Source organism: Poromitra crassiceps (assembly GCF_964638095.1).
Source record: "Poromitra crassiceps genome assembly, chromosome: 4".
NCBI lineage: Eukaryota > Metazoa > Chordata > Actinopteri > Beryciformes > Melamphaidae > Poromitra > Poromitra crassiceps.
The window spans coordinates 45,879,977-45,906,253 of NC_139626.1; the positions used below are offsets into that span (position 1 = coordinate 45,879,977).

The window sequence follows — 26,277 nt, forward strand, 5'->3', positions numbered from 1 at the left end:
AATTGTACATTATCAGCTTTATTTTAGCAGACAAAAGTAGCGCGAGACCCATTCCTGGCTGTTCATTGGCTAATGAGTCTCGCATTTTGGTCCTCCGCTGATGCCACTTTCTCTCTAGAGGACACTAGTTCGGGGGAAACTGTTGTCGAATTAGGGTCACTTTTTAATATAGTATATATATATATATATATATATATATACAGTATATATATATATATATATACAGTATATATATATATATATATATGCAGCACACCACTGCCTGTCACAGGTCAGGAATATCACTGCCTAAAGCGGAAGTGGGCGTGACTTTGGCTCTCTAGGATACTATATTCAAATTTACGTTGATATATCCTGGTTATTAGTGTGAAATGCCAACATTTTACTCTGCTGATTGGGTTGCTTTATAATGAGGAGATGTAGAGTACCCATCCCATGCAATGTTAACGTCACAGGGTTTTCATTGGGTCCGATGTCCAGAAATAATTTGTTTTACCAGATAAATGTGTTGCACGTTTCAATAAGTTACAAAGATACAAAGAACCGTTGGATCAGATTGTTGAAACACACATTTCAAAAGTCGCTATTTGCAGATATCGCTGCATCTCTCTGGGTCTCTCCATCCTCCAGACTGTCCTGCACTGGGTGTAACATGCTCTGCATTTCAGAGATGGGAAAAGTACACACATTCTTTACTTAAGTAGACGTACCTATAATTGTGTAAAAAAAGACTCTGGTAAAAGTAAAAGTACTGATTCAACTTGTTTACTCAATTCAAGTAAAAAAGTACAGGCTCTGAAATGTAATTAAAGTATAAAAGTAAAAAGTATTTCCACCGGCTGTTTCTGTGCAAAGCTAACTGAAACTCACATCATATTAATAGAACTAGAATTTTTGTGTGCTCAATTCTAGGGTGGGACTCTGGAGACGAACCGAGCGGACACACAGCTCTCCAATTATAGTAGGATTGGCTACATGTGGTGTATGCTGATGGTATTTAATCTCTGGTCCTGGATTTTTTGAAACAGTCACTGAAGAACTAAATCTATGAAATGAAAATAAATAGACAGACAGTCCTTCAAGTCAGTTTTGGTGGAGCATGAAGTCCTTCATCCCTTGTGTTAGTGGTAGGGAGTGGACTTGGTTCACTTCATATAAATGCAGTCCATAAATGCAGTCCATTTGTTTCAGGCGATGTGTGCCCAGTGCTTGGCGAATCTGGATCCGACACACATGGGCCAGATGGGGACATCTCTTGGCTTCCAGAAAGACCCTGAGAGCCTTGGGATCTGCCCACTCCTCCAGCTGTGCCTGTCCCCAGGACATCAGGGTCCAGGAGCAGCTGGACGAAGGCAGTGTCGCACCTGAAGCTTACAGGCAGGTGAAAAGCCACATCATGGGTCAGAACACCCAACGGCATGGAGCAGCAGGCGGAAGCAGTCCAGGTGGTATTTGGCAGCGCTGATGTAGAGAGGAGATAACTTAAGGGTGTACTGTGAACGCTGTCTATGTCAACAGGAACAGCAGCACGGAACCTGATGAGTTCCTGCAGTATCTCCAGCCCTCCATTCAGGGCAGCATAGTAGACCGGGGTGTATGAGCCATGTCCTCTTCCGTTGGGGTCGGCCCGGCATTCAGGAGGATCGAACTGTAGGTCATACCCTGCTCGAGCAGCCATTCCTTCAGGTCGGTCAGAGTACATCACCAACTATGCGTATGTAATGCTGCGTCTCAAATGGAAGGCTTTATGAAGGGACTGAAGACCATAACATTATGACATTGTGATATCATAACATTGACTGATGACATCACAATTGTTCGAGTGACATCACTGATGACAACACAATTGCTGAGTGACATGCCCGTTGACATCTACTGTGACATCAGTGATTTATGACATCACTATGGTAGTCGAAATTAAGTCTGTGAATTCTCTGAATGGTTTTAAAAACCTGAAAGAATTCTTGCTGAGTAAACTAGAGCAATGTGTGATCATGTGAGCCTTTTGTTGAAATGGTTGTGGAAACTTGTGGGGTTTATATCTTTTGTTCTTTTTTATTGTTGATTGTTCTATTTTGTTTATTTGACGTTATGTGTTACCGTATGTCCTGTTTTTATAAGACCAGGGACCATGTTGGAAAGAAGTGTTTGCACTTTTACATGGATTTTGTTCTGCTATATCCATAAATAAAATCAATCAATCGTGATCTGGCCACCAGGCTGAGCCATCTTAGAAGTGTCTAGAGACTATACCATCGAGACTATACTTTGATTACTAATTTATGTGACGAGAGAGACAATGTTACATCGTTTTTGTCTGTCATACATTAAAACTAAAGTAACTAGCCTGTTTTGAAAATTTAAGGAGTAGAAAGTACAGATGTGTTAAAATGTAGGAAGTAAAAGTTGTCCGAAAATACTCAGTAAAGTACAAATCCCTGAAAAGTACAGTAACGAGGTATTTGTACTTAGTTACTTCCATCCGTCGCATTTAGACAGCCTGGTCCGGCTGACAGTCGCACTGGGAGACTCCTGGATGTCCCCGATGCGAATAGCCATGCATTTTTTCTCCTGAAATGCTGTCAAACGAATTCCACACATCCACAACATCCCCAGTCCTTTGTATCTACGTTAAACTCAGATATTCACATTTGTTTGTAACTCGGTTTGGGCCAAAGTCACATTTTAGCTTTTAAACGCCCTGCTTGCGGCTTCTCTCTCCGTCTGATCTCTGTGGTGTGCGAATGAGCTCCCCAGGCCCGCCTCCCTTGCTCTGCTCTCTACAGAGCAACAGAACGGGGAACCCACACTCGCACACACGACCGAAAACGTGATCTCCTGGCGGAGATAATTAAAGCTCTGAATGTTTGCAGACCAATGTTCAGTAAAAACACCATCCAGGCATACTTGTCCTAAAACTACCGTACTCTCAAACCAGTTTGTACATTTTTGTAAATCCATACTAAATAGCCCTAGGTATAGAGTAATCTCTCAAGAAAGACTTTCGAGAAATAAAGACATTTCTTCATCCTAGTCGTCTTTTTGAATACCCATACCCATGTATGATCGATACATTAGGAATTAATCTACCATTGTCTAGGACACTTTACATTTGAGGACGTACACTAAATATTTACGATTTTCTTTAAAGCTGCATTCAGCGATGTTTTTGTGTTCAAATAAGTGTTAAATGGCTCTATATTCTGACAGCAATCACTGAAATAGTGTGTTTGGTCAGTGACTTGAAACCCCCAACCCCCCACTCGTAGAGACTCAGGGATGGCGGCATTGGATTTGGGGTGAAAAAATACATATAGTCCTTACAGGGATCATGATTGGACCTTCCATTTCTTAGAAAATGTCAACTTTTCTCTGATTGGATCAAAATTGGCGCTGACCTTAAACTATCCAATCAGAGAAAAGTTGACATTTTCTAAGAAACGATCCGCGAGTCTCTACGAGTTACGGTTGCGGAGATACGTCCGCCAGCCTGCAGGACTACAGGAGAGATAGAGGACAGTGGGGGGTTGGGGGTTTCAAGTCACTGACCAAACACTATTTCAGTGATTGCTGTCAGAATATAGAGCCATTTAACACTTATTTGAACACAAAAACATCGCTGAATGCAGCTTTAAGGAAGCAAAATCAGTAGTTATTTATCTGTCATGTACAGGTACCTGATGCTGCCAGATGGTTTGCAATATCATGATCTTGTGCGAATCCAGCTGCCTCGCAAAGTTACAGGTCGTAGTTACTATAGATAAAACATGTAACTTTCAGAGACATTGGTATAGAGCAGGGGTTCCCAAACCTTTTCATCTTGGGACCCAAAAGATCAATTTTGTGCCTGAGACCCAAAGAAAAACCTATGGTAATGAGTTGCCATGACGACCATTTGGCGACCCACCCCCCACGGGTCCACGACCCAAATTGGGTCCCGACCCATAGTTTGGGAAACACTGGGTGTCAAAGCCACGCCCTCTTCCGGGTTCGGCATGCGGCTCATGGGATTTCATCCACCATTAATTTTTCCATAGACATTTTGTAAAATGCGTATAAAAATTTGCTCTCATTGGTCAAACCAAGCGATTCAGCTATACTTAATAGACTCAGGAGAGACCATAACATTTCACACACACACAGTGAGTTTTGGTTTGAGTGAAATGTTCTATGGTCTCTCCTGATTTTAAACACAGCTGAGTCTCTTGGTTTAAACAAGGCATTTTACCAAACGTCTATGGAAAAATGAATGGCGGATGAAAACTCTTGAGGCACATGCTGAACCCGGAACCGGAAGAGGGCGTGTCTTTGGCACTCTATGCTCATGGTCCATATTAAATGAATGGGTTAGATTAAACATGGACCGTGCCCGGCCCGGCCCATCCGGCATGTGATACCACCTGTTGTTCCACTTATTACCATCAACGGATAAACTCCTTTCATCATATGCCTCAAAAGACGAAGACAAGGAATCCAGACTTGCCAGACGGGCTCATTAAAGAGACTACCGGTACATCCAGAATGTGTGCATCTCAAACACGCCATGTGAAAGCAGAAGCACAACACAGCAGAGAGAGAAAAATGATTTGAGAAACATTTCTTATTCAGGTGGTGAAAATGAGTGATGGAATAGGTCTTACAGTAGGACTGGAGTGTGATAGAAAGAAACAGATCACCAAGGTTACAGTACCATGGTATCTCTCCTCCGGCTGTTGACAAGAAATACATTGTACGGAGAGAAAACAACAACACAACTTCTACTATTTAAGCTTACATTGTGGAGGACACCATTAACAACATTGTAGGATACCATTAAGACAGTATTATTTATTCTCTGTGTGTAAGGTACACGGTCATAGCAGAAAGAGAAATCACAATATAAACATTGCGTGTGCGTATGGTAGTTGGACTTAATAGGGTTTATCGACACTGTCGGGCAAAGCCATCTCAACAATCAGCCTGTTCTTCTCAATTTGGGTCGGGGGGGGGAGCGGCGGAAGGTCGGATGGCATCTTGCACGATTTACAACATCTTCCTCTTCTCAAACTCCTACGGAGAAGGACAACAGAAAGAGAGGAAGACATGCGTGAAATGCAGTGAGAGAGACATGCACAGAGGAGGAGGATTTACTCGTGGAGAATTTGCACGGCTCGGTTTGATCTTGAGCTGTTGAGGAGAAACAGAGGTAGTAAGTGCTTTAGATTTCCTGATGGCTGTTTTTTTCTTCCTCTTCCTCCTCTTCCTGGAGGCAAATCCTGTCGCATGTGGTATGCGTGTCAGGAAGTTTACGACGTTCGTTCCCGGGCGCTAAATCGGCTTAATTTGCCGTGTGATTGATGAAGAGCGCGCGTCCACAAATCTCTTTTTAATCCACTTTTCAAATTCTGACAAGTACATACGAGCTCCGTGTGCCGCAGACACACCTCCTCCTGGTGGTCGGGAGGGATAATTTGATTTTAAGTTGGGTTATAGTTACTCTGTGTTATCGGTAAAGACCAAGTCCATCTTATGTGGCAACAAATGGCAGAGCATGATGTTGGCCATTAAGCAGGATGTAGCTATTTACATATTCAATTTGCTAAATATCAAACAAACCGCAGGGTGATAGAATATGTCGTTCCCCAAAGAATCCCCATTCTGCAGGGGAAAAAAAAATACTTTATGCAAATGTCATTTATCAGGTCTGCAGAAGGCACACGCATGCATACTTATGCACATGCTAAATGACTTGTGGGTACCTGGAGGCCTACTGCCACCTGGAGGGGAAAAGGCGCTCGTGTTTCTACTCTGCACCACCGCTGTTGAGATATCTGACAGACTTAGGAGGCAACAGCAGTCTCTCTACCCGTGACTTTATGAAGAAGACTGCATGAAAGAGGAGGCTTTTGGGTGGGTGGCTGGACGGGTGGGGATGCGGGTGCAACATGGCTGTCCCCTCGTCCACTGGCAGTCTCTTGACAGATGAGGAGCGGTGGGGTAAAAAGGGGTGGCGCAGGATCCAGTGTCTAGGGGGCAAAGCAGGCATATATCCATCAACTCAGCCCAGATGTGAAACAGAAAGGCAGGGAGAAGATGAGGAGAGGACGACAGAAGGGGGTGATGGGATGAGAGGAGTGACAAGAGAAAGGGGGGGAAGATGCAGGCATATGCTTTGCTGATCTAAGAGAGCAGACAGTAACTCAAGGGTACAAGAGACAAATGCAGGGGAGCTTGTGACAGAGGGGAATCAGACAGCCTAGGTAAATGCAGGGGCGCTTGTGACAGAGGGGAATCAGACAGCCTAGGTAAATGCAGGGGAGCTTGTGACAGAGGGGAATCAGACAGCCTAGGTAAATGCAGGGAGCTTGTGAGAGAGGGGAATCAGAGAGCCTAGGTAAATGCAGGGAGCTTGTGACAGAGGGGAATCAGAGATCCTAGGTAAATGCAGGGGAGTTTGTGACAGAGGGGAATCAGAGATCCTAGGTAAATGCAGGGGAGTTTGTGACAGAGGGGAATCAGACAGCCTAGGTAAATGCAGGGAGCTTGTGACAGAGGGGAATCAGACAGCCTAGGTAAATGCAGGGGAGCTTGTGACAGAGGGGAATCAGAGATCCTAGGTAAATGCAGAGGAGTTTGTGACAGAGGGGAATCAGAGATCCTAGGTAAATGCAGGGGAGTTTGTGACAGAGGGGAATCAGACAGCCTAGGTAAATGCAGGGAGCTTGTGACAGAGGGGAATCAGACAGCCTAGGTAAATGCAGGGGAGCTTGTGACAGAGGGGAATCAGACAGCCTAGGTAAATGCAGGGAGCTTGTGACAGAGGGGAATCAGACAGCCTAGGTAAATGCAGGGGAGCTTGTGACAGAGGGGAATCAGACAGCCTAGGTAAATGCAGGGAGCTTGTGACAGAGGGGAATCAGACAGCCTAGGTAAATGCAGGGGAGCTTGTGACAGAGGGGAATCAGACAGCCTAGGTAAATGCAGGAGAGCTTGTGACAGAGGAGAATCAGACAGCCTAGGTAAATGCAGGGGAGCTTGTGACAGAGGGGAATCAGACAGCCTAGTTAAATGCAGGGGCGCTTGTGACAGAGGGGAATCAGAGAGCCTAGGTAAATGCAGGGGCACTTGTGACAGAGGGGAATCAGACAGCCTAGTTAAATGCAGGAGCACTTGTGACAGAGGGGAAAAAAGAGATGTTTTGTGTGAGACAGAGTCAAGAGCCAAATATAGAAGAGGGCAGGAGAGAAGCTTCAGATGAAGAGGGCAGGAGAGAAGCTTCAGATGAAGAGGGCAGGAGAGAAGCTTCAGATGGAGAGGGCTCCACAACACAAGTCAAGTGGAAGAGAGGGGGAGGAAAATTAATAGACGGTGTGCCACTCAAAAGCGTGGTTGAAAATACTCGTGTGAATTGAAATTTGGGAAAGTAAAAAAAAAAAAAGGACACGGTGAAAGAAAATGAAACCATTTAAAAGCTAGCAATAATGATGAACCTCTACACAGCTGGGGCCAGATCAGAGGTTGCGTCAGATTCCGCATCGTCTTGTCATTTTTTTTTAAATAGAATGAGCCCATTTAATTTTCAAAAACACACACAATTACATGTCATATACAGAGCAGAAGAACCAACTTAGATGATGCATTCATAAGAGAGAAAAGATTACCAGAGGCATCGACTGCGTGGCCACTTTTCATGTCAGCACACGCTAAGCACACAGACTTTGCTTCTATAACGTGAAGCCTCTTGGTGTTTCCTCAATCTCACCTGCACATTTTGCTTCTTCTCTTTTGTTGTGTTCCTGCTGCTGTGTTGTATCGTGCAAATAAACACATCAAAAAGCAGTGCCAGCAGGGGGCACTAAAGCACCGTGTGCGTGGCCACTTTGACTAAGAGGCTAATATGAACGACGCAAATTTACAGAATGATACAATCACAAATATGAACAAACCATTTACGAGAAATTAAATTGAACTCAATTGACCTGCTGTAAGCTAGCCTGAACTCAAACCTCCCTCCTGGTCCGCATGGACTTTAAACCGGGTGCTCTCTGGTCGGTCGGGGGGCACCTGTTCGGGGCGGAAGGGAAGTGGTGGGAATAGCGTGATCCTCCCACGTGCTATACGGCCTGCCGGTGAAGCTCCCTGCTGTCAGGTGAGAAGAAGTGGCTGGCAACTGCGCGTGTGTCAGAGGAAGCATGGTGCTAGTCTTGGCTCTCCCCAGATCGGCAGAGGGTGGAGCAGTGACCGGGGCAGCAGGGGGGAAAAGTAGAATTGGGGAGAAAAATGGGGTAAGGGGTGATATTCGGGGGAAAACAAACAAACAAACAAAAAACGGGTGCTCGCTTGAGCGTAATCAAACGCATCGAGGGAGATTGCTGCAGAGGCGATTGTCAGAAGGTTTTGTGTCTTGGCCTCGGACAGACGGCTTCTCATGGCCGTTTTCATGTTGTTCAGAAGGTTGAACCTGCGCTCTGCTAAGTGATCACAAGTCCACACAACTCTGAAGGGGGGATCTGCTGATCCTGCGTTACTCTATACACAAGTCCATTAAAGTTATAGGACAGGTCATAATTTGTGTTTCTCGTGCTCAGTTTTGTTTCTTTGTTTTATATTGTTTTGAATACTGTATTGTATCATCTTACTTTGTGACTGATGGATTAGTCAGAGCTAGCTACTCTTTGATTGATTGATTGAATACTTTATTGAAACAATGGCACGAGAAATACAGCGTAAGACCAGATTCATTGAAACAAAAGGAATAAAACACAACAAAGCCCGAGGGCTTATTTCCATTGTGGTCTCATGCTCTACAAAGTTCACACAGACATGCTTTGTCATGAAGCTTTATATAAATAAATTAGTATGTGTTAAGTCATAGATAGATCAATATGTTGTCATTTGGTACGTTGTCCTTGCACTAGGAATGCCATTGGAAAGAAGTATTGCATGTTGTATTTGCGTTCAATGTATGGAATTCTTTCCTGTATTTGAATTCAAAAGAAAAAGTAGGAAAAGCTCAAGATTCAAAGATCCCCATCCAAAATTGTAATGTATAGGTCGTCAGAATCAAATATGCACATTTATTTTGTTAATTAGCCTGTATGTATATTATTTGTTACCATATTTTGTTTTCAACCAATTGTAAAATGGCAAAATCTGAAAAGGTAATGTTTACAGGGAGAATGGGGTCAATGTCAGTTAGCTGTACCCTGCATATAGGAGAATGGACAGTGTGTATCTGTACCCTGCATATAGCAGAATGGACAGTGTGTATCTGTAACAACATTACCATGAATGATGTTGCTGTGCACTGATGTGCTGATGTAACTGAGAAGACAACGACATCTCCAGCAGCGTGTTTATCTCCATGATGTACAACTCAGAACCTCCAGCAGTATTACTGCTTGTCATCAGAAATTTCATTTGACTCGCAAAGCCTCAAAATAATGCCCTCTTTTCCTCGATTCAAAATAAATACACAGTTGACGATGCATGAACTTGCTTTTTTTTTGGGGGGGGGGGGGGGGGGGGGGGTCTTATCAAGAATGAGAAATGCTTTGAGAGATAAATCTTGTGTAAAATGAGAAAATAATGGGACATCAACCACTGTTTATGGCCAGTTGGGGAAATTGATAGGCTCTACGCGCAAAGTTCATTTTTCCTGCACACAATTTCCTAATGATTGTAACAAATAACATAGATTGTATACTTGTCATTTATTAACAACTGATAAAATATGTGAATGCACGTTTGCACTACTTCATATTTATGGCATGTTGTGTTGCGCTCTATATGCAGGTTATCATGCTGGCCGCATTATGTTGACTCGCTTCGCTTATGTGTTAGTACTTCGATTAGCGCGGTCAATGAGATTAACAGAGATGTATGAACACAATGGGCTGCAAAATTAAACAAGCAGAGAACACGTTTTTCATCATTACGCACAATGATTATAAATTAAACTTGGGGGGGGGGGGGGGGGGGGATGCACGTGAATCTATATCTGTGTGCAGTTGTGCCAGCGCCGGTAATGAAAGTATAAGATGATGAATGGGCGTAATACATGCTTTCACTTTTTATACATCTTGTTAAAAGTGCTTCCCTAGTGATGAATGGAAAGGAAGAGGCACCAGCTCAGCCACTGTCAACAAACGTTTTATTAATTGCTGCCCTTCTCCGTTGCCATTCTTTATCGCATATTAAAAGTTCAATCTCAACCTTGCTGCTTTCCCGGCAAAAATGAATTCCGCTGCCCAGTAAACCTGCTGGCACTTTCAGCTGCTCCGTGAAGGAGCGCGGCGGCGCTGTGATTCAGTGTGTGGCGCAAAGACATTTTATTCCCACGACCAAAAAAAAAAAAAAGCAGTATGACCAAATGACAAAGCAATATTGCTAGTACAGTATTTTGCATTGTGACATTACCGGTTCACTAGACTTTTCTGTTGGATCTATATTTCTGTCAAAATAACAGGCCACTATAATAAGAAAACTACAATTAGTGAAGATCAAGTAAATCCCTTTTCTGTCATTTTCACCACTAAAGCTTTTTTTTTTTTTTGCAACATGTGGGTCCCAACATTTTTTTTCATTTGAAAGGCAGTTTTTGCTGTTTCGATATTTCATATTACCTGCTGTGTAGCCAGCCAGTGTTGTGTTGCATTTTAATTTGGCAGCGACCATAGAGAGACTGTTTGAGAGAAAATGAGTGAAGCTACAGGCAAGAAGAGGAATGCAGACAGGGACGACGACTGGAGGAGATTGATGGATGAGGGAGGGAGGGAAGAGAATTAACATTGGACAGAGGGGAGACGCCTGATAGATAGGAGGAAACATGAACTGTGCAAAGCCTCTGCTGTGGCTCCGGTTTGAAAAGAGAGGGGCACCTTTGAACAGCACGTTTTGAATTATATTTCACACAGACTGATTATTTAGAGCAGTGGTTTTCAATCATGGTCCTACTACTGCTGCTTTTCTCTCCTCCCAGGGAGTTAATTGCATTGGCCTGGTGACCCAGGTGTAAAATGATCCTGATTAGATGGCTAGAATAAAAAGCTGCAGGGCTCTGGATCCGGAGCAGCAGCACTGTCCCCAGCAGGGCTCTGGATCCGGAGCAGCAGCAGGGCTCAGGATCCGGAGCAGCAGCACTGTCCCCTGGCATTTTCAAAGCCTTGTCGGTATGTAATCGTGGGGTAGCATGGTAAACCATCCACATCACGTGAACTCGCATTGCGTTTCATTCGACGGATCGGTCTCGCCTCCAACCAGCTCCCAGGGATTTCCAGAAATGACAATGTGCATGGGCCAATCAGGGACATGCCTCGTAGTTGACATTGTAACTGGCGAATCAGGGTTGGCAGTATGGCGGCTCCCCGAAGCAACAAGCGGTAACGTTAATAGAGTGAACAGCCATAAGGGCAGTTATTCCAGACATAGACTCTATAACCACAATTAACCAAGAACAAGAGTCTGCACCAGCGGTGTTTCTCGGCGGAAAAGACGTTTTTGGCCTTTTTTCCGATTGGATTGGATTTGGTGACACCGATTGGCTGAAGGCGTCGTCTGTCAAGGCAAGTACTCGAGACTGATACGCAGAGTGAAACAATATGAGGTCACATTATCAGGATGAATTTGACCAGGCTAATAGCGGGGATGCCAAATGCAGATGTGTGACATTTGAATAATGCAGACATCTCTCAAAAATAACTATGATATTCATGATGAATGCAGACATCTCTCAAAAATACCCACGGATATTCTTGCTGAAACAGGATTATAAATACACCGTTAAACGATGCTATAACTCCCCGTAATTAATTTCAAGATCAATCTCGGCTAAATCTATAAACCGTGTGGCCCTGCACATGCTAATGTTTCTTTCATGCATGTTCTGCACCAGAATATTGGCTTTTTGCAGATCACATGATCTCCGTGTTGGGGAGAAAAGGCCTTACCTTGAATATCGTGCTGCCTAGCTGTGCAGGGGACATGCTGACCACGACCCCGGCCGACTGGAGGGCTGCGATCTTCTCTTTGGCTCCGCCCTTTCCGCCGGCGATGATGGCGCCGGCGTGGCCCATCCTACGGCCAGGAGGAGCGGTTAACCCGGCGATGAAGGACACCACAGGCTTGGCCTTAGCACCCTGAGCACAGCGGCGAGGTACAGAGGAAACAGAGTGAAATGAGGTGAGAGGGACAGAACGGGAGAATGAGATCAGAGGAATGTGTGAGAAGAAGAACTAGAGCTTTAATCGATTAGCTATCAACTATTAAATTAATCGCCAACTATTTTGATATTATGGGGATATTGAAATGGGAGATCTCCGTGAGGAAAACGGAGAGAGAAGGTAAACACTGCCCATGTGCTTATATATACAGAGATTATTAATGACACAAAGTGGGTTGATTACCGGTAAAGCCATCCTTTAAGAAAGAAAAAAAAGTAAAAATTCTGATTCCAGCTTCTTAAATGTGAATAGTTTCTGGTTTCTTCAATCCTCAATGACAGTAAACTGAATATCTTTGGGTATTTTATAGACCACACGACGAATCGATTCATCGACAATGAAAATAAGCGTTCGTTGCAGCCCGAGTTGAGAATGTGGGAGCAATGTTGGCAAAGAAACAAAAAGGTATGCAAGGAAGAACTATAGAAAAATAGACAAAACGCAACGTATTTTCTTCCTGCACCTGCCTTCAACACATTCATCAGAAAGAAAGTGTTCCATGTCCTCCCACTGCCAAACGTCCCAGAGAAGAACAGGCTCGTCCGTCAGAGATAACAGATCTGTGTCTATTAAAACAACAAGGGTCAATCAAGTCCTTTAATTGCACGGGTGGGTGTGTGAGCAGAGAGGGGGAGGGGCTCCGCTCGGCTCCTGCCATCTCATATCATCTCCTTTCTGAGCTGGTAATTAGTCATGGAGGCACTGATTAGCTCGGGCGCAGGCCTGTCTGTGCTGCTTGCTGGCTGATGGATAGTTACATTCAACAGTTGAGATCATTTCCAAGGTGAAGAGAGCTAATATTTCATCTTCAGCAATAACATCATCATCATCTGCAGTAAGCCAGCTAGCGTGCGCGCGCGTGTGTGTGCGCGCGCGCGTGGGTGTATGCAATAGCTAATATTTCATACTCAGCAATAACATCATAATTGTAGAGGACACACACACACACACACACACACACACACGGGTCCTCTGGGCCTTTAAGGGAGTCAGCGAGCGCCTCGTCTGGCAGACTGTTATCGGGAGGGTTAAGATGTGGCGTGTTCAACAACCCAAGGAACCGGTAGATTCCCTTCCTACACGAGGGTCGCAGGTTCAGGCCCCCGTGTTACCTCTGGCTAGGTCGGACATCCATGCGGGCACAATTGTTGGCCCCTTTCTGCGGGTGGGAAGCTGAATTAAATGTATGTGTCCTGGTCTCTGTACTAGTGCCTCCTGTGGTCGGTCGGGGCACCTGTTCGGGGGGGGACAGGAACTAGGAGGGGGGGGGGGGGGTAGCGTGATCCTCCCAAGGTTGATGATGTCCTGCCAGTGAAACCCCTTGCTGTCAGGTGAAGAGAAGCGGCTATGTGAGGAAACGTGCTAGTCTACAAATCTCCCCAAAACGGGGGGAGGGGGCGATGGGGGGGGGGGGGGGTTACATGGCGAGAACCTTTAAAAAGGGCCATCTTAGTTCCAAATTCAAACGTTGATGGCGGCAGGAATGAGATGGCACCCCGCTAATATCAATTGCCAATGACTTTGGATAGTTGAAGAAACTACAGCATCAAAATGCTCATGTGCCAGGGCAAACAAGAGCTAGCATCACTGCTAATGAGCCATATGAACACTTGAACAGCGGCACGGGGAAACGAAACGAGGAAAGAAGAAGAGGCATTTCGCTTCAAGGTGTTCTGTAGGAAATGCCACGGTTACATCCAGTGATAGCGCACGCACCAAACGAAGCAGCACCAAAAACCCAGCTCCACCTCATCTTTAGTATTCTTCTCAAGTCATCCACGTTTTGAGTAAATGAAGCACCACTAGTGTGAATCAAGTCTTAAATCTGAAACAGAAGAGGCTTTAATGACTCTATGAATCCCTGCCTCCCTGGATACTAAGTACCGACAGCGCATAAAGAGAGGGGAGTCATATTACCATTCCTTTTCCCTGTCTTTTGTCTTCCACTGTTAGCAGTTCAGATATATTGCTTTCATTATGAGAGCACAGGGTGCTTTCCCCCCCACTTCTCTGTGCGCCGACAGGACTGGAGGAGGCCTAAGCTCTAAAGCGAAACACAGCCTGCACCAGGGTGAGGCTTTATATTTGTACGATTAAGATGCCAAGCTGAGACAATTATAAGCCCCTCTCCACACGACAGGTACATATTAATAAGGCTGGCATGTGTGCATGCACATGGAGCACACACACCGACACGCGCTTCTCCTAACCCAGTTCTCCCCAGACTACGATCTGTGTTGGTTTCCACTGTTTGTTTTCACCGAATTACAAGGGCTTAGCTCAGCTCAATGGAGAGAGCCTGGGCTAAATGTCAAGAGGTGGAAATGGAAAAAAAATCGCAGTAAACCTTCACGGTAGCTTAGGTGCCAAATACTCCAAACCTACTTTAAATGCACGAAGCAAATTGTAATACAGTCTTTCCTTATCAAACTTATTTCTGACTTCAGAAAAGCCACAGAAGACTTCAGTCTCCAGAAAAGACTGAACCTTGAAACACTCCCTCTCCACCCATAAAATCGGACAGCGGAACCTGGTCGGAAAATATGAGGCGACTTATTGAATTTTGCAGAATTCTTAGCAGCATATTTCAATTGCCTGTATCATCTTCGTATCACAGAATGTTGATACTTGTAACCATTTGGCCTCGACAGACAAAATAAGTTGTTGACAAAGATGCGGATAGGAAAGCAGGCAGCTTTTCTAAATGTTTACTGCCTGATAGGAAAGCAGGCAGATTTTCTAAATGTTTACTGCCTGATAGGAAAGCAGGCAGCTTTTCTAAATGTTTACTGCCTGATCTTCCAAACTTCATTAACTGTTTGCAAAGGCCCCCGGAATGTGTCACCCCACATTTAATAATGTTGAATATTTCAAACATTGGGACAAATTGGGCATTTTTCAAATGGCAATATGTCAGGCACCATTTCAAGGTAGTTGCTGGAGTGCCACTGCAATGTTCTATCACTGAGATGTAGGTAGAACCTTTCACGCAATGTTCTATCACTGAGATGTAGGTAGAACCTTTCACGCAATGTTCTATCACTGAGATGTAGGTAGAACCTTTCATGCAATGTTCTATCACTGAGATGTAGGTAGAACCTTTCACGCAATGTTCTATCACTGAGATGTAGGTAGAACCTTTCATGCAATGTTCTATCACTGAGATGTAGGTAGAACCTTTCACGCAATGTTCTATCACTGAGATGTAGGTAGAACCTTTCATGCAATGTTCTATCACTGAGATGTAGGTAGAACCTTTCACGCAATGTTCTATCACTGAGATGTAGGTAGAACCTTTCATGCAATGTTCTATCACTGAGATGTAGGTAGAACCTTTCACGCAATGTTCTATCACTGAGATGTAGGTAGAACCTTTCATGCAATGTTCTATCACTGAGATGTAGGTAGAACCTTTCATGCAATGTTCTAACACTGAGATGTAGGTAGAACCTTTCATGCAATGTTCTATCACTGAGATGTAGGTAGAACCTTTCATGCAATGTTCTATCACTGAGTTGTAGGTAGAACCTTTCATGCGATGTTCTAACACTTAGATGTAGGTAGAACCTTTCATGCAATGTTCTAACACTGAGATGTAGGTAGAACCTTTCATGCAATGTTCTATCACTGAGTTGTAGGTAGAACCTTTCATGCAATGTTCTATCACTGAGTTGTAGGTAGAACCTTTCATGCAATGTTCTAACACTGAGATGTAGGTAGAACCTTTCATGCAATGTTTTATCACTGAGATGTAGGTAGAACCTTTCATGCAATGTTCTAACACTGAGATGTAGGTAGAACCTTTCATGCAATGTTTTATCACTGAGATGTAGGTAGAACCTTTCATGCAATGTTCTAACACTGAGATGTAGGTAGAATCTTTCATGCAATGTTCTATTGCTGATATGTAGGTAGAACCTTTCATGCAATGTTCTATCACTGAGATGTAGGTAGAACCTTTCATGCAATGTTCTATCACTGAGATGTAGGTAGAACCTTTCATGCAATGTTCTATCACTGAGATGTAGATAGAACCTTTCCAAAATGATCAATCAAGCTAATTTATCCCTGTCTGATCATTTGCCCCATTGCTTTGGACCTTGCTAATGGCCACCTGCGGCTGTATCTTTGCCAGCCGCGACAGCAGCTGCTATTGTTTTCACCGTGTGTGTGTGTGTGTGTGTGTGTGTATGTGTGTGATCATGGTAAAATGTGGTCCTGGAAACACCTATACACATATTTCACATTACACCCAAAGCAGCCATTTTGTGTCTAAAATGCAGGAACTATATACTATACTAGTATATACTATACCATATATATATATATATATATATATATATATATATATATATATTAAAGGTCCTGCTGTTGATAGAAATTGTATACAATTTATATCAGCAGCAGGAACTTTAATTTTTATATCGTGTTACTTCCTGCATTTTACATGCTTTGGCTGCATGTGAAATAAGCGTATTGTAACTACCACAGAAGAAGCTTTGAGTACTTTGCCAGGTGTTTATATCGGTCTGTCTGTCTGTGGACAGATTTTGCTAATGTGCTAGCGTCTCTAAACAGTGCAAGATGCAGTCACGAAACAACTTTACATGTGTGTAGTAGCTCCCAATGAAGTTTGAAGATGCGTGTGGTCTGAGCAAGGCGGCCGGAAGTACCCCCCACCGGCCCACATTCTTTTGAAGTCGCGGGCGTCGTGACCACTAGTGTGATCCTATTGCAAGACGGTCTCCAGGTTATTTGACCTTTATTTATTCAAGGAAAGCTGACTGAGCACTGAGCACACTTTGTCTTCGCCAGCAACAGCCTGCTTCACACAGTCACACACGGGACCTGCCCTCACTTACTGTATTGAATCCATTTAAAGAGGACTGCGGTTTTGCACCAAAGTAAAATGATGTGTCTTCACAACACAACACCTTGCTTTTCAGCTTACTTTGTGCTTATTATTGCTTTGTACACAATCAACTTTCAGTGGGAGATGTGCTGCTGGCTCCCACACACTCCGCTGGGCTTTGTCACGCATGTTAGTGTTTCATTTGAATGGTCCCTAGTTGTCAACACTCTGGGTGATTAGGTGGGGCTGTTTGTACTTTATATGTTGAGCGAGAGAAGTTGTTCTCCTGAGACGCCGGGGGAGAGATTTGCATGCATTAGGGCCGCCGAAAGCAAATCAAATCCATTTCTCGGCTCCACAGCTCCTTAAACACACACTCACGCACGCACATGCGCGCACACACACACACACACACACACGCGCGCGCGCACACACGTGCCTCAAAATTAACAGACAGTAGAAGTCATCTCCGAGCAGCAAAATCCCAACTGCAGGCCCACTGAAGTGAAGAACGTCACTTGAAAGTTCTTAGCCACTTCGCTACCCCGCCGCCACGTGTGTGCATCGCCAAAGTGACGGGGGCAAACCGCTCCGCGAAATCTCTGGAACATGCCCTGTGAATCACAATTTCATCCCATCTCTCCGTCTTTCTCAAACAACACACACGCACAACCGGAGCGAAAGCCTAGGGCTTATTATGACAACTAGAAATATCGACCGCTTTTGCGCACTCCTTTCTAGCGTAGCTCGCCCGCTAAGCGCCTCGCACGTTGCGCGTGCTTGCACACGCAGCTCAGCCGCTGCGCGACCTCGCCCGCTCAACTGTTGAGCAATTATGCGGCGCTCTAAGCCGCCTGATTATTCACCTTATGTAGCCACGCCCATTTGACCTGGTTGTGTGGTCGTTCCGACGACTTCCGGCAAAAAAAAAAGAAAAAAAAATGGCTGGCTGCTCCAATATCATCTAACACTGAATTAACTAATAATTTAGCCAATTGTGTGTAACATACCAAATAAAAGCAAACGGCAAAGTGTCTAAGAATGCAACGCCATGTAACTGGCTCGTTAATTCTCGCATTCCAGGGAATTACGTTAACGTCTGCGGGTCTTATAGACCTAAGTGGCTCGAGCTGCGCTCGGAGGACAGAAAACCTTCTGAAGCTTTCTTTGTTGGAGTCCAGGTATGTTTTACAAGAAAGTGCTCGTCATTGTCGACGATAACGTTATCTGACCTGGCTAACAGTGGATACTCCGCTTGCTTGCTGTGTACTGAGCTCAAAGTAGTAGGCTACGTTCTTTGTTTTACACCCTGCGCTGTCCGCTACAAAAACAACTCTCTTCTTCATGACGTTCTTTCATATTTGGCGCCGTGGCCGCCGGAAGTGTTAATAGGACCCGGAAGAATTTGGCCCACTGTAAGGTCTGAACATAAGGTGTCGGTGAATAGTAGTGAGATGAAAGGATACTCAGTTGTTCTACATCGTCGTTGCTGTATTACGATTTGCAGCGTTCACTACAGCTGATGGATTTGAAATGACAAGACTAATAGCTAATTCAGAGTGATACAGTTGTTTTTAATCTGAACAAATGTGTTGGACTCACTGACCTAAATAATATGGACAAAACCCATCTACTATTTTTTGGACGCACGTTTTGCAGCAAAGCGTTGTCTGTCACCATCTTGGGGTCCTTGAGCAGCTCACGTGAGATGGGGGTTTCCCAGAGCTGCAGCTCAGCCTGCTATTGGTCCATGATTGGCAAGCTGCGAGATCACTGGACAGGCGACCTGTCAATCACCCCCTTTTATATCGTCGATTTTACTCCAAAAGGGCGAGATATATAAGAGATTACCAAAGTTGTTATGAAAAGGAGAAATTAGAAATATAGACCAAAACCGTGTTTCGGTCCAGGCTGTAAAGATGCTTAATCACTGTTACAAAGTGGGGCATTTTAACATGGGGGTGAACGGGAACGACGGGACTTCTGAGTCCTGCCACAAGTGGCCATTCGAGGAATTACAGCTTTTAGGGTTACTTCCGCGTCCTCGTGGGAAAACCTCCGAGCTTGCCCACTGGTTGGGCTGCAGCTGTAGCATAGCCTATTATAAGGAGACTGCAGTGAGAATAACGGGGGGTCCTGTGTGTGTCTACCCTTACAGAGTTGTGCTGTCTGAGGTAATCTGCTGCATTCTCCTCCGCGTTGCCGCCGATTTCTCCGATAAGGATGATGCCGTCCGTCTTGGGATCCTGCAGGAACACCTCCAGACAATCGATAAAGTTTGTGCCGTTGAATGGATCACCGCCAATGCCTGGACAAGACAAAGCAAACACTTGCGATGCCTAATTCAAGACTCAAAGGAGAAGTCCTGTAGGTGTTTGATCTTCAGGTGACTCTTTAGCCTGTGAGTAGAATAAGAAGCTTGCACAATGGCTATTTTGGACTGATGATGGGCTTGCTGGATTTCTTTTTGCAATGTCTGCATTATTGCATCTGAGATTAAGATGCGATATTTTTGCGTATATAAAACATTGTTTTACATTACAATATTTCAGTTTGTTTTATTCCATTGCTGTTGAGTGCCAGCTCCTCCTGTGTCTAGTGGTCTGGTCGTCGTAACATCATCGGCAATAAATATTCATGAGAAAAATATAGAAATCCACAGTGTTAAAAGGAATTGAGGTCATGGCAACAAGACTTTTCATTTGGACTTTATCACCTTAAAATGAACAACACTTTCTTTAACAGTGTGTTTGGCCCTAGGCCAGATACATGCCAATCTTCCTTTAGTCTGTACGGGAAAGAATGTAATGTCAGACACCATTTTGAAATCTGCCAGTTTAATGTTGCCTTGCTCATCAGCAGCAACCATCAACCAAAACACCAAAGGACAACTTTTTACAAGTCGTTATGGTCCACACATAACTTTGGTTGATTCCAGCTCCACCAAACAGCACATATATTTTAATTCATATTCATTATGACACAGTATGTAGCTTACCAATGCAGAGTGATTGGCCCAGGCCGACTTGTGTAGTTTGGTGCACAGCTTCATATGTCAGGGTACCCGATCTAGATACAATGCCTAAAAATATAAGCAAGTATAATTTTATTATGTCATATTTGAAAAAACAACAACAAATAAACCAAAGGGACACTTCACCGAAAAACAACACTGATTTATTTTGCCCATAATATCACACATATCCAAAAACTGTCAACAGTTTTGCGGACATTCATTTAGTTTGACAGTTATTGAGAAATAATTGTATTATTATTTATTTCAACTTAACTTAAATCAACTCGCAATGAATGTCTGCAAAACAGTTTACAGCTTTTGGATATGTGTCAGATGATCATGTGCAAAATAAATCTGCATTGTTTTTCCAGTGAAGTTTTCCTTCAACTATTAACCTACTAAAATACTGCTCAAATCAAGTACCAGGGTCCGGTAGCACAAAGCACCTTAAGGTAAGATTTTCCTTCAGAGTCCGAGTTAAGGTGTCCATAAAATAGAATTGGCTGCACAAAACACCCTTAAATCTTGTGCTTATGTTTTCCTTAAAATGTTTAACCTTAAGGAGACGATTTAAGGGTGTTTTGTGCAACCGATTCTATTTTATGGACACCTTAACTCGGACTCTAAGGAAAATCTTAACTTAAGGTGCTTCGTGCAACCGGCCCCAGGCCTATAGGGCGACAGAAGGAAAAGAACTGCTGCTGCGTATCAAAATCATTTATATTCTGGTCTTTGCCTTGGGTTCAGCATGCTAAAGGAGAAGGGATTACTCCACCATACAGCAGCTCTATAGCAGAGGCTGTCTATACAGTGGAAGTGATGTCAGTTGATTTGATCTATAAAACAGACTGCAGAGGTCCATGGACCAAATAAACCAGACTGTCTGCAGAGGTCCATGGACCATATAAAACAGACTGTCTGCAGAGGTCCATGGACCATATAAAACAGACTGTCTGCAGAGGTCCATGGACCATATAAAACAGACTGTCTGCAGAGGTCCATGGACCATATAAAACAGACTGTCTGCAGAGGTCCATGGACCATATAAAACAGACTGTCTGCAGAGGTCCATGGACCATATAAAACAGACTGTCTGCAGAGGTCCATGGACCATATAAAACAGACTGTCTGCAGAGGTCCATGGACCATATAAAAACAGACTGTCTGCAGAGGTCCATGGACCATATAAAACAGACTGTCTGCAGAGGTCCATAGACCAAATAAACCAGATTGTCTGCAGAGGTCCATGTCTATACAGTGGAAGTGATGTCAGTTGATTTAGCTCTAAAACAGACTGTCTGCAGAGGTCCATGTCTATACAGTGAAAGTGATGTCAGTTGATTTTGGCTATAAAACAGACTGTCTGCAGAGGTCCATGTCTATACAGTGAAAGTGATGTCAGTTGATTTAGCTATAAAACAGACTGTCTGCAGAGGTCCATGTATATACAGTAGAAGTGATGTCAGTTGATTTAGCTATAAAACAGACTGTCTGCAGAGGTCCATGTATATACAGTAGAAGTGATGTCAGTTGATTTAGCTATAAAACAGACTGTCTGCAGAGGTCCATGTCTATAGAGTGGAAGTGATGTCAGTTGATTTAGCTATAAAACAGACTGTCTGCAGAGGTCCATGTCTATAGAGTGGAAGTGATGTCAGTTGATTTAGCTATAAAACAGACTGTCTGCAGAGGTCCATGTCTATACAGTGAAAGTGATGTCAGTTGATTTAGCTATAAAACAGACTGTCTGCAGAGGTCCATGTCTATACAGTAGAAGTGATGTCAGTTGATTTAGCTATAAAACAGACTGTCTGCAGAGGTCCATGTCTATAGAGTGGAAGTGATGTCAGTTGATTTAGCTATAAAACAGACTGTCTGCAGAGGTCCATGTCTATAGAGTGGAAGTGATGTCAGTTGATTTAGCTATAAAACAGACTGTCTGCAGAGGTCCATGTCTATACAGTGAAAGTGATGTCAGTTGATTTAGCTATAAAACAGACTGTCTGCAGAGGTCCATGTCTATACAGTAGAAGTGATGTCAGTTGATTTAGCTATAAAACAGACTGTCTGCAGAGGTCCATGTCTATACAGTGGAAGTGATGTCAGTTGATTTTGGCTATAAAACAGACTGTCTGCAGAGGTCCATGTCTATACAGTAGAAGTGATGTCAGTTGATTTAGCTATAAAACAGACCGTCTGCAGAGGTCCATGTCTATACAGTGGAAGTGATGTCAGTTGATTTTGGCTATAAAACAGACTGTCTGCAGAGGTCCATGTCTATACAGTAGAAGTGATGTCAGTTGATTTTGGCTATAAAACAGACTGTCTGCAGAGGTCCATGTCTATACAGTAGAAGTGATGTCAGTTGATTTAGCTATAAAACAGACTGTCTGCAGAGGTCCATGTCTATACAGTAGAAGTGATGTCAGTTGATTTAGCTATAAAACAGACTGTCTGCAGAGGTCCATGTCTATACAGTAGAAGTGATGTCAGTTGATTTTGGCTATAAAACAGACTGTCTGCACTGCAGAGGTCCATGGACGAGCAGCAGCACACAGAGCTAATGGAGCCGTCTGCTGTCTGGGAGAAGGAAAACTGAGAGGAGCCAACAATGGTGAAGGGCTTTACCTATGATAAAAGTGGCTTCATCATGAATAGGCACATGAGAGGAAAGCCTTGCCAGGAAAGCTACTCTTTGAGCGCTAGTGAAGCTTAGCTATGCTTTAATGTCTTTCTCTTCCATCACACACTGAAGTCATTCACAGACTGAGACACTTATCGGAGAACATCGAGCGAGCAATTAACATTCTGTTTGTAGATACAGACATGCCAGCTGTCAGTCTCTACTGACACATACAGATCAATACAGACCTTCTGTGTTGTAGCGGGAAGTAACATTTTAAAGAAAGAATATAATTCTGACTAGGCTATCATTTATAATTTAATACATTTCATGAACAGTTTAGGTAATCATACCAATTCTTCCTTTCTTGTGAATATGGCCTGGCATGATCCCAATCTTGCATTCTCCAGGCTGAAAATAAAACATTTCAAAATGTCGTTGACATGGAGGCATCATCACTCAGACACAAACATACAGTACTAGGGATGCACAATATATCGGCAATTTTATCGGTATCGGCCGAAGTTAGTCTTTTTTTTTTTATATACAGTATTATCGTATCGGTCCGATGAGCAAAATAAGAGCAATGTTAATATTGGTTATCCGTATCGGCCAAATTCTTCATATTGAGAGGAAACAATGCGGAAAATCTATGATTTCACAATAAAGAAAAACATTCACAAATTCACCGTGTTTAATGTTGTTTTCAGTATGTATAAAATGTGATTATCATAGAAACTTGACATCATATCGATCGATAATCGGAATCGGCCAAAATTTTCAGTGCATCTCCTCTCTTTTTTTTCTCCTTTCCCTTTTTTTTAAGCGGTGCAGCTGCTTCTATAAGTGACTATGTGTGTTTGTGGGCGAGATGTGTCTGGCAAGATTTGTGCGATGAGATTTAGCCTAGGCCCCGCCCCCAGCTCTGCAGAGACAGCTGAGGCACAGGCGTAGAGAGAGAGAGAGAGCGAGCGTCTCGAGGACAATAGCTTTTCAAAGCCGCTAATGCACGCACACAAGCATGCACACACACGTACATGCATGCACACACACACGCGCAGTTTAAGAAAGGTCTGGAAATGAATGGCAAATTCATTTCGTCATTGGCGAGACTGTGGCACGCTATGGAGAGAGAGCGGCTCGAAACGCGCACAGGCGCGGGCACGCAGTTCAAGGGAGAGGGGAGAGGGGGGTGGAGGAGAAGGCAGGGTGGGATGTGCTGCAAACCATTACCATTCATTACCAGTTTGATAGCTTTCTTTACTGACTGAAAACATATTTCATTACACAATAGAATACATTTGAATGTAACTGTTTTATATGCCATCAGCTCGTTTTAAATCAATACAAACGCAGTCAATGTATTGTTGTCACAACACAAATTCTAGAACAAAACTTCAAAAATCCAAAATGTGCCATACCTTAAAATCCAGACAGATACCAAAAACAGTTACAGTGCCAGTTTGATATCCATTAACTGTTAGAAATTAGATAGCATATTTTACAACACTAACCGAAAATCAGACCCTTTTTAGTTCTATTTCATCCCTGCTGACCGCCAGAGGCGGTGCTTAAGCACTGAATATTCCCCTTCGCGCATGCGCAGTTCGAGTATTGTATACCAACAATGTCACCTGTGACCCCCTGGATGACCGGACCGAGGTTATATCTTCCGGTGTCATCAGGGATCATTTCCTTTTCAACTTCTCGCGCGCAGAGTGCTTTTGAAAGCATTACGAGATACTTCATATTAAAACGTACATTCCGTTGCTAGTAGTTCCGCGGCCGTTGTTGGTCGGAGCAGCGAACGTTCGCCCTCCAGGAGCTGCGACGGAAATATCTTCCTCGTATGAGAGGAGTTATTTTTTGTTCAGGTGGACGCTGCGGCGTTCTTTCGCCGGTAAGGCAGTGTTTTCCACTTCCCTCTCCGGACAAGGTGAGGTGACTTCATAATTGTTTGCAAAGCTGTATCTTCAACGATACCTACTGCTGCAGACTTGCCGGTGAGTGTTGCGTTGCGCAGCCTCCTCCCGGCATTACAAGTGTGGGGGTTGCGTTAGCGCTTCCCGGTTGTTATTGGTTATCGTTATTGTTATGTAACTTGAATAAACCTCTGTTGGGGAAGGCTGCGTGCGCGCTCCCTCTTCCCAGCATATGGCCTCATTTTGTCATTAACGTTATAGCTTCAGCGCTATGATGAGTGTTTTTTCGTTGTAAGAGTGGTTAAAAAAAAGAAAAAAAAAGAAAAAAGAAATAGCCTCTGCTGGTGTAGGCAGCGTACGCGCTCCCTCCCCCCAGTATATGGTCTCATTCTGTTCACTAACGTTATAGCGTCAGCGCTGTGAGTAGTGTTTTCATTTTGAATGAGTTTAGATGTTGTTTTGTTTGGTATAACCACTGCTAGTGACAGTAATATTAATTAATATATATATTAATTAATTACATTGTGTGTATATATATATATACTGTGTAGGAGTAAGCCTCTGCTGCCTGCTGGTATAGGCAGCGTACGCGCTCCCTCCCCCCAGCATACAGCATCTACAGTAGGGACCAGTTGCGTCCGCGCTCTGGGCTAACTGTGAAGGGTGTGCATTAGACGGTGTGGCGGTGTTACTAACTGGGGCCACCATGATGGATAATGCACATTATTGCACATCCTGTGAGGCTCCTCTGCAGCCAGAGGATGGCCATGATCTCTGCCCCGCGTGCCTTGGTCCTGTGCACCTGAGGGAGGCACTGTCGGACAATCCATGCATGAACTGCAGCTACATGCCTAGGGCAGTTAGGGCTGTCAGACTGGCAGAGCTGGAACACCCAATGGGCGAAGGTGACATCCCCCCATCGGGCCAAGTGTCTCCGCTCCAACGTAGGAGCTCTAAGCGTCTGGCTGAGGCCGCTGCGGGTGGACCCTCCAAGAAAAAGACGAAGTCTGACCGCAGTGGGCTGTCATCAAAGGTGGAGCAGCTGTCCGCTGAGCTGGCCCAGATGAGGTCCATGCTCATGGCTCACCAGCCTGGTGTCCCTTCAGAGCCGGCGCTTGCCCCAGAGGAGGATACACTCTCCCTGGCAGCTTCTGCGACTCACTTTCGTGATTATGGGGAAGACTCATTGGATGGGGTCTCCCGGGCCTCAGGGCCGGGCTCCCATTCCTCCGCTCACAGTTCGCTGGCTGAGACGGAGGACCACCCCATGCGTACGGTCATGCGCAGGGCGCTAGATCACCTACGCATGGACATACCGCAGCAAGCGGAATCGGCTCCCGCAAGCGCCTTCTTCAGGCGCAGGCCAGCCTCCACTGCCTTTGAGGTCCCTCACTCAGTGGACTACATAAGGGAGTTGCAGGCCTGTTGGAGGGACACTGGAGCTTGCTCCCGTCTCTCTGCTGATGGTCGAACCCTGGCAGCCATGCACGACACGGCAAGAGTTGGCCTGGATCATATGCCAGCTATGGAGCCTGCCATCGCATCCCTCATTGTTTCCCCCGATGAGGCTCTGCGAAGGGATGCTAGGTGCCCCCGACCCCAGTGTCGGATGACTGACGACCTTCTCACAAGGGCTTATGGTGCAGGAGCTCGGGCCGGTCGTA

The 26,277-nt window shown here is 44.4% G+C and overlaps 1 protein-coding gene across 1 annotated transcript in view; it reads right to left on the minus strand.

Annotated features, from left to right (window-relative positions):
• Window positions 1-4,704: 4,704 nt before the first annotated feature.
• suclg1 (succinate-CoA ligase GDP/ADP-forming subunit alph) overlaps window positions 4,705-26,277 on the minus strand; it is a 36,117-nt gene continuing 14,544 nt past the window's right edge. The window contains exons 6-10 of the mRNA XM_083634909.1: window positions 23,045-23,102; window positions 20,051-20,134; window positions 19,209-19,360; window positions 11,928-12,116; window positions 4,705-5,049 (exon numbers count right to left, since the gene is read on the minus strand). Coding sequence (XP_083491035.1) covers window positions 5,023-5,049; window positions 11,928-12,116; window positions 19,209-19,360; window positions 20,051-20,134; window positions 23,045-23,102 — 510 coding nt within the window. The 3' untranslated portion in view covers window positions 4,705-5,022. The remainder of the gene's footprint in view (window positions 5,050-11,927; window positions 12,117-19,208; window positions 19,361-20,050; window positions 20,135-23,044; window positions 23,103-26,277) is intronic.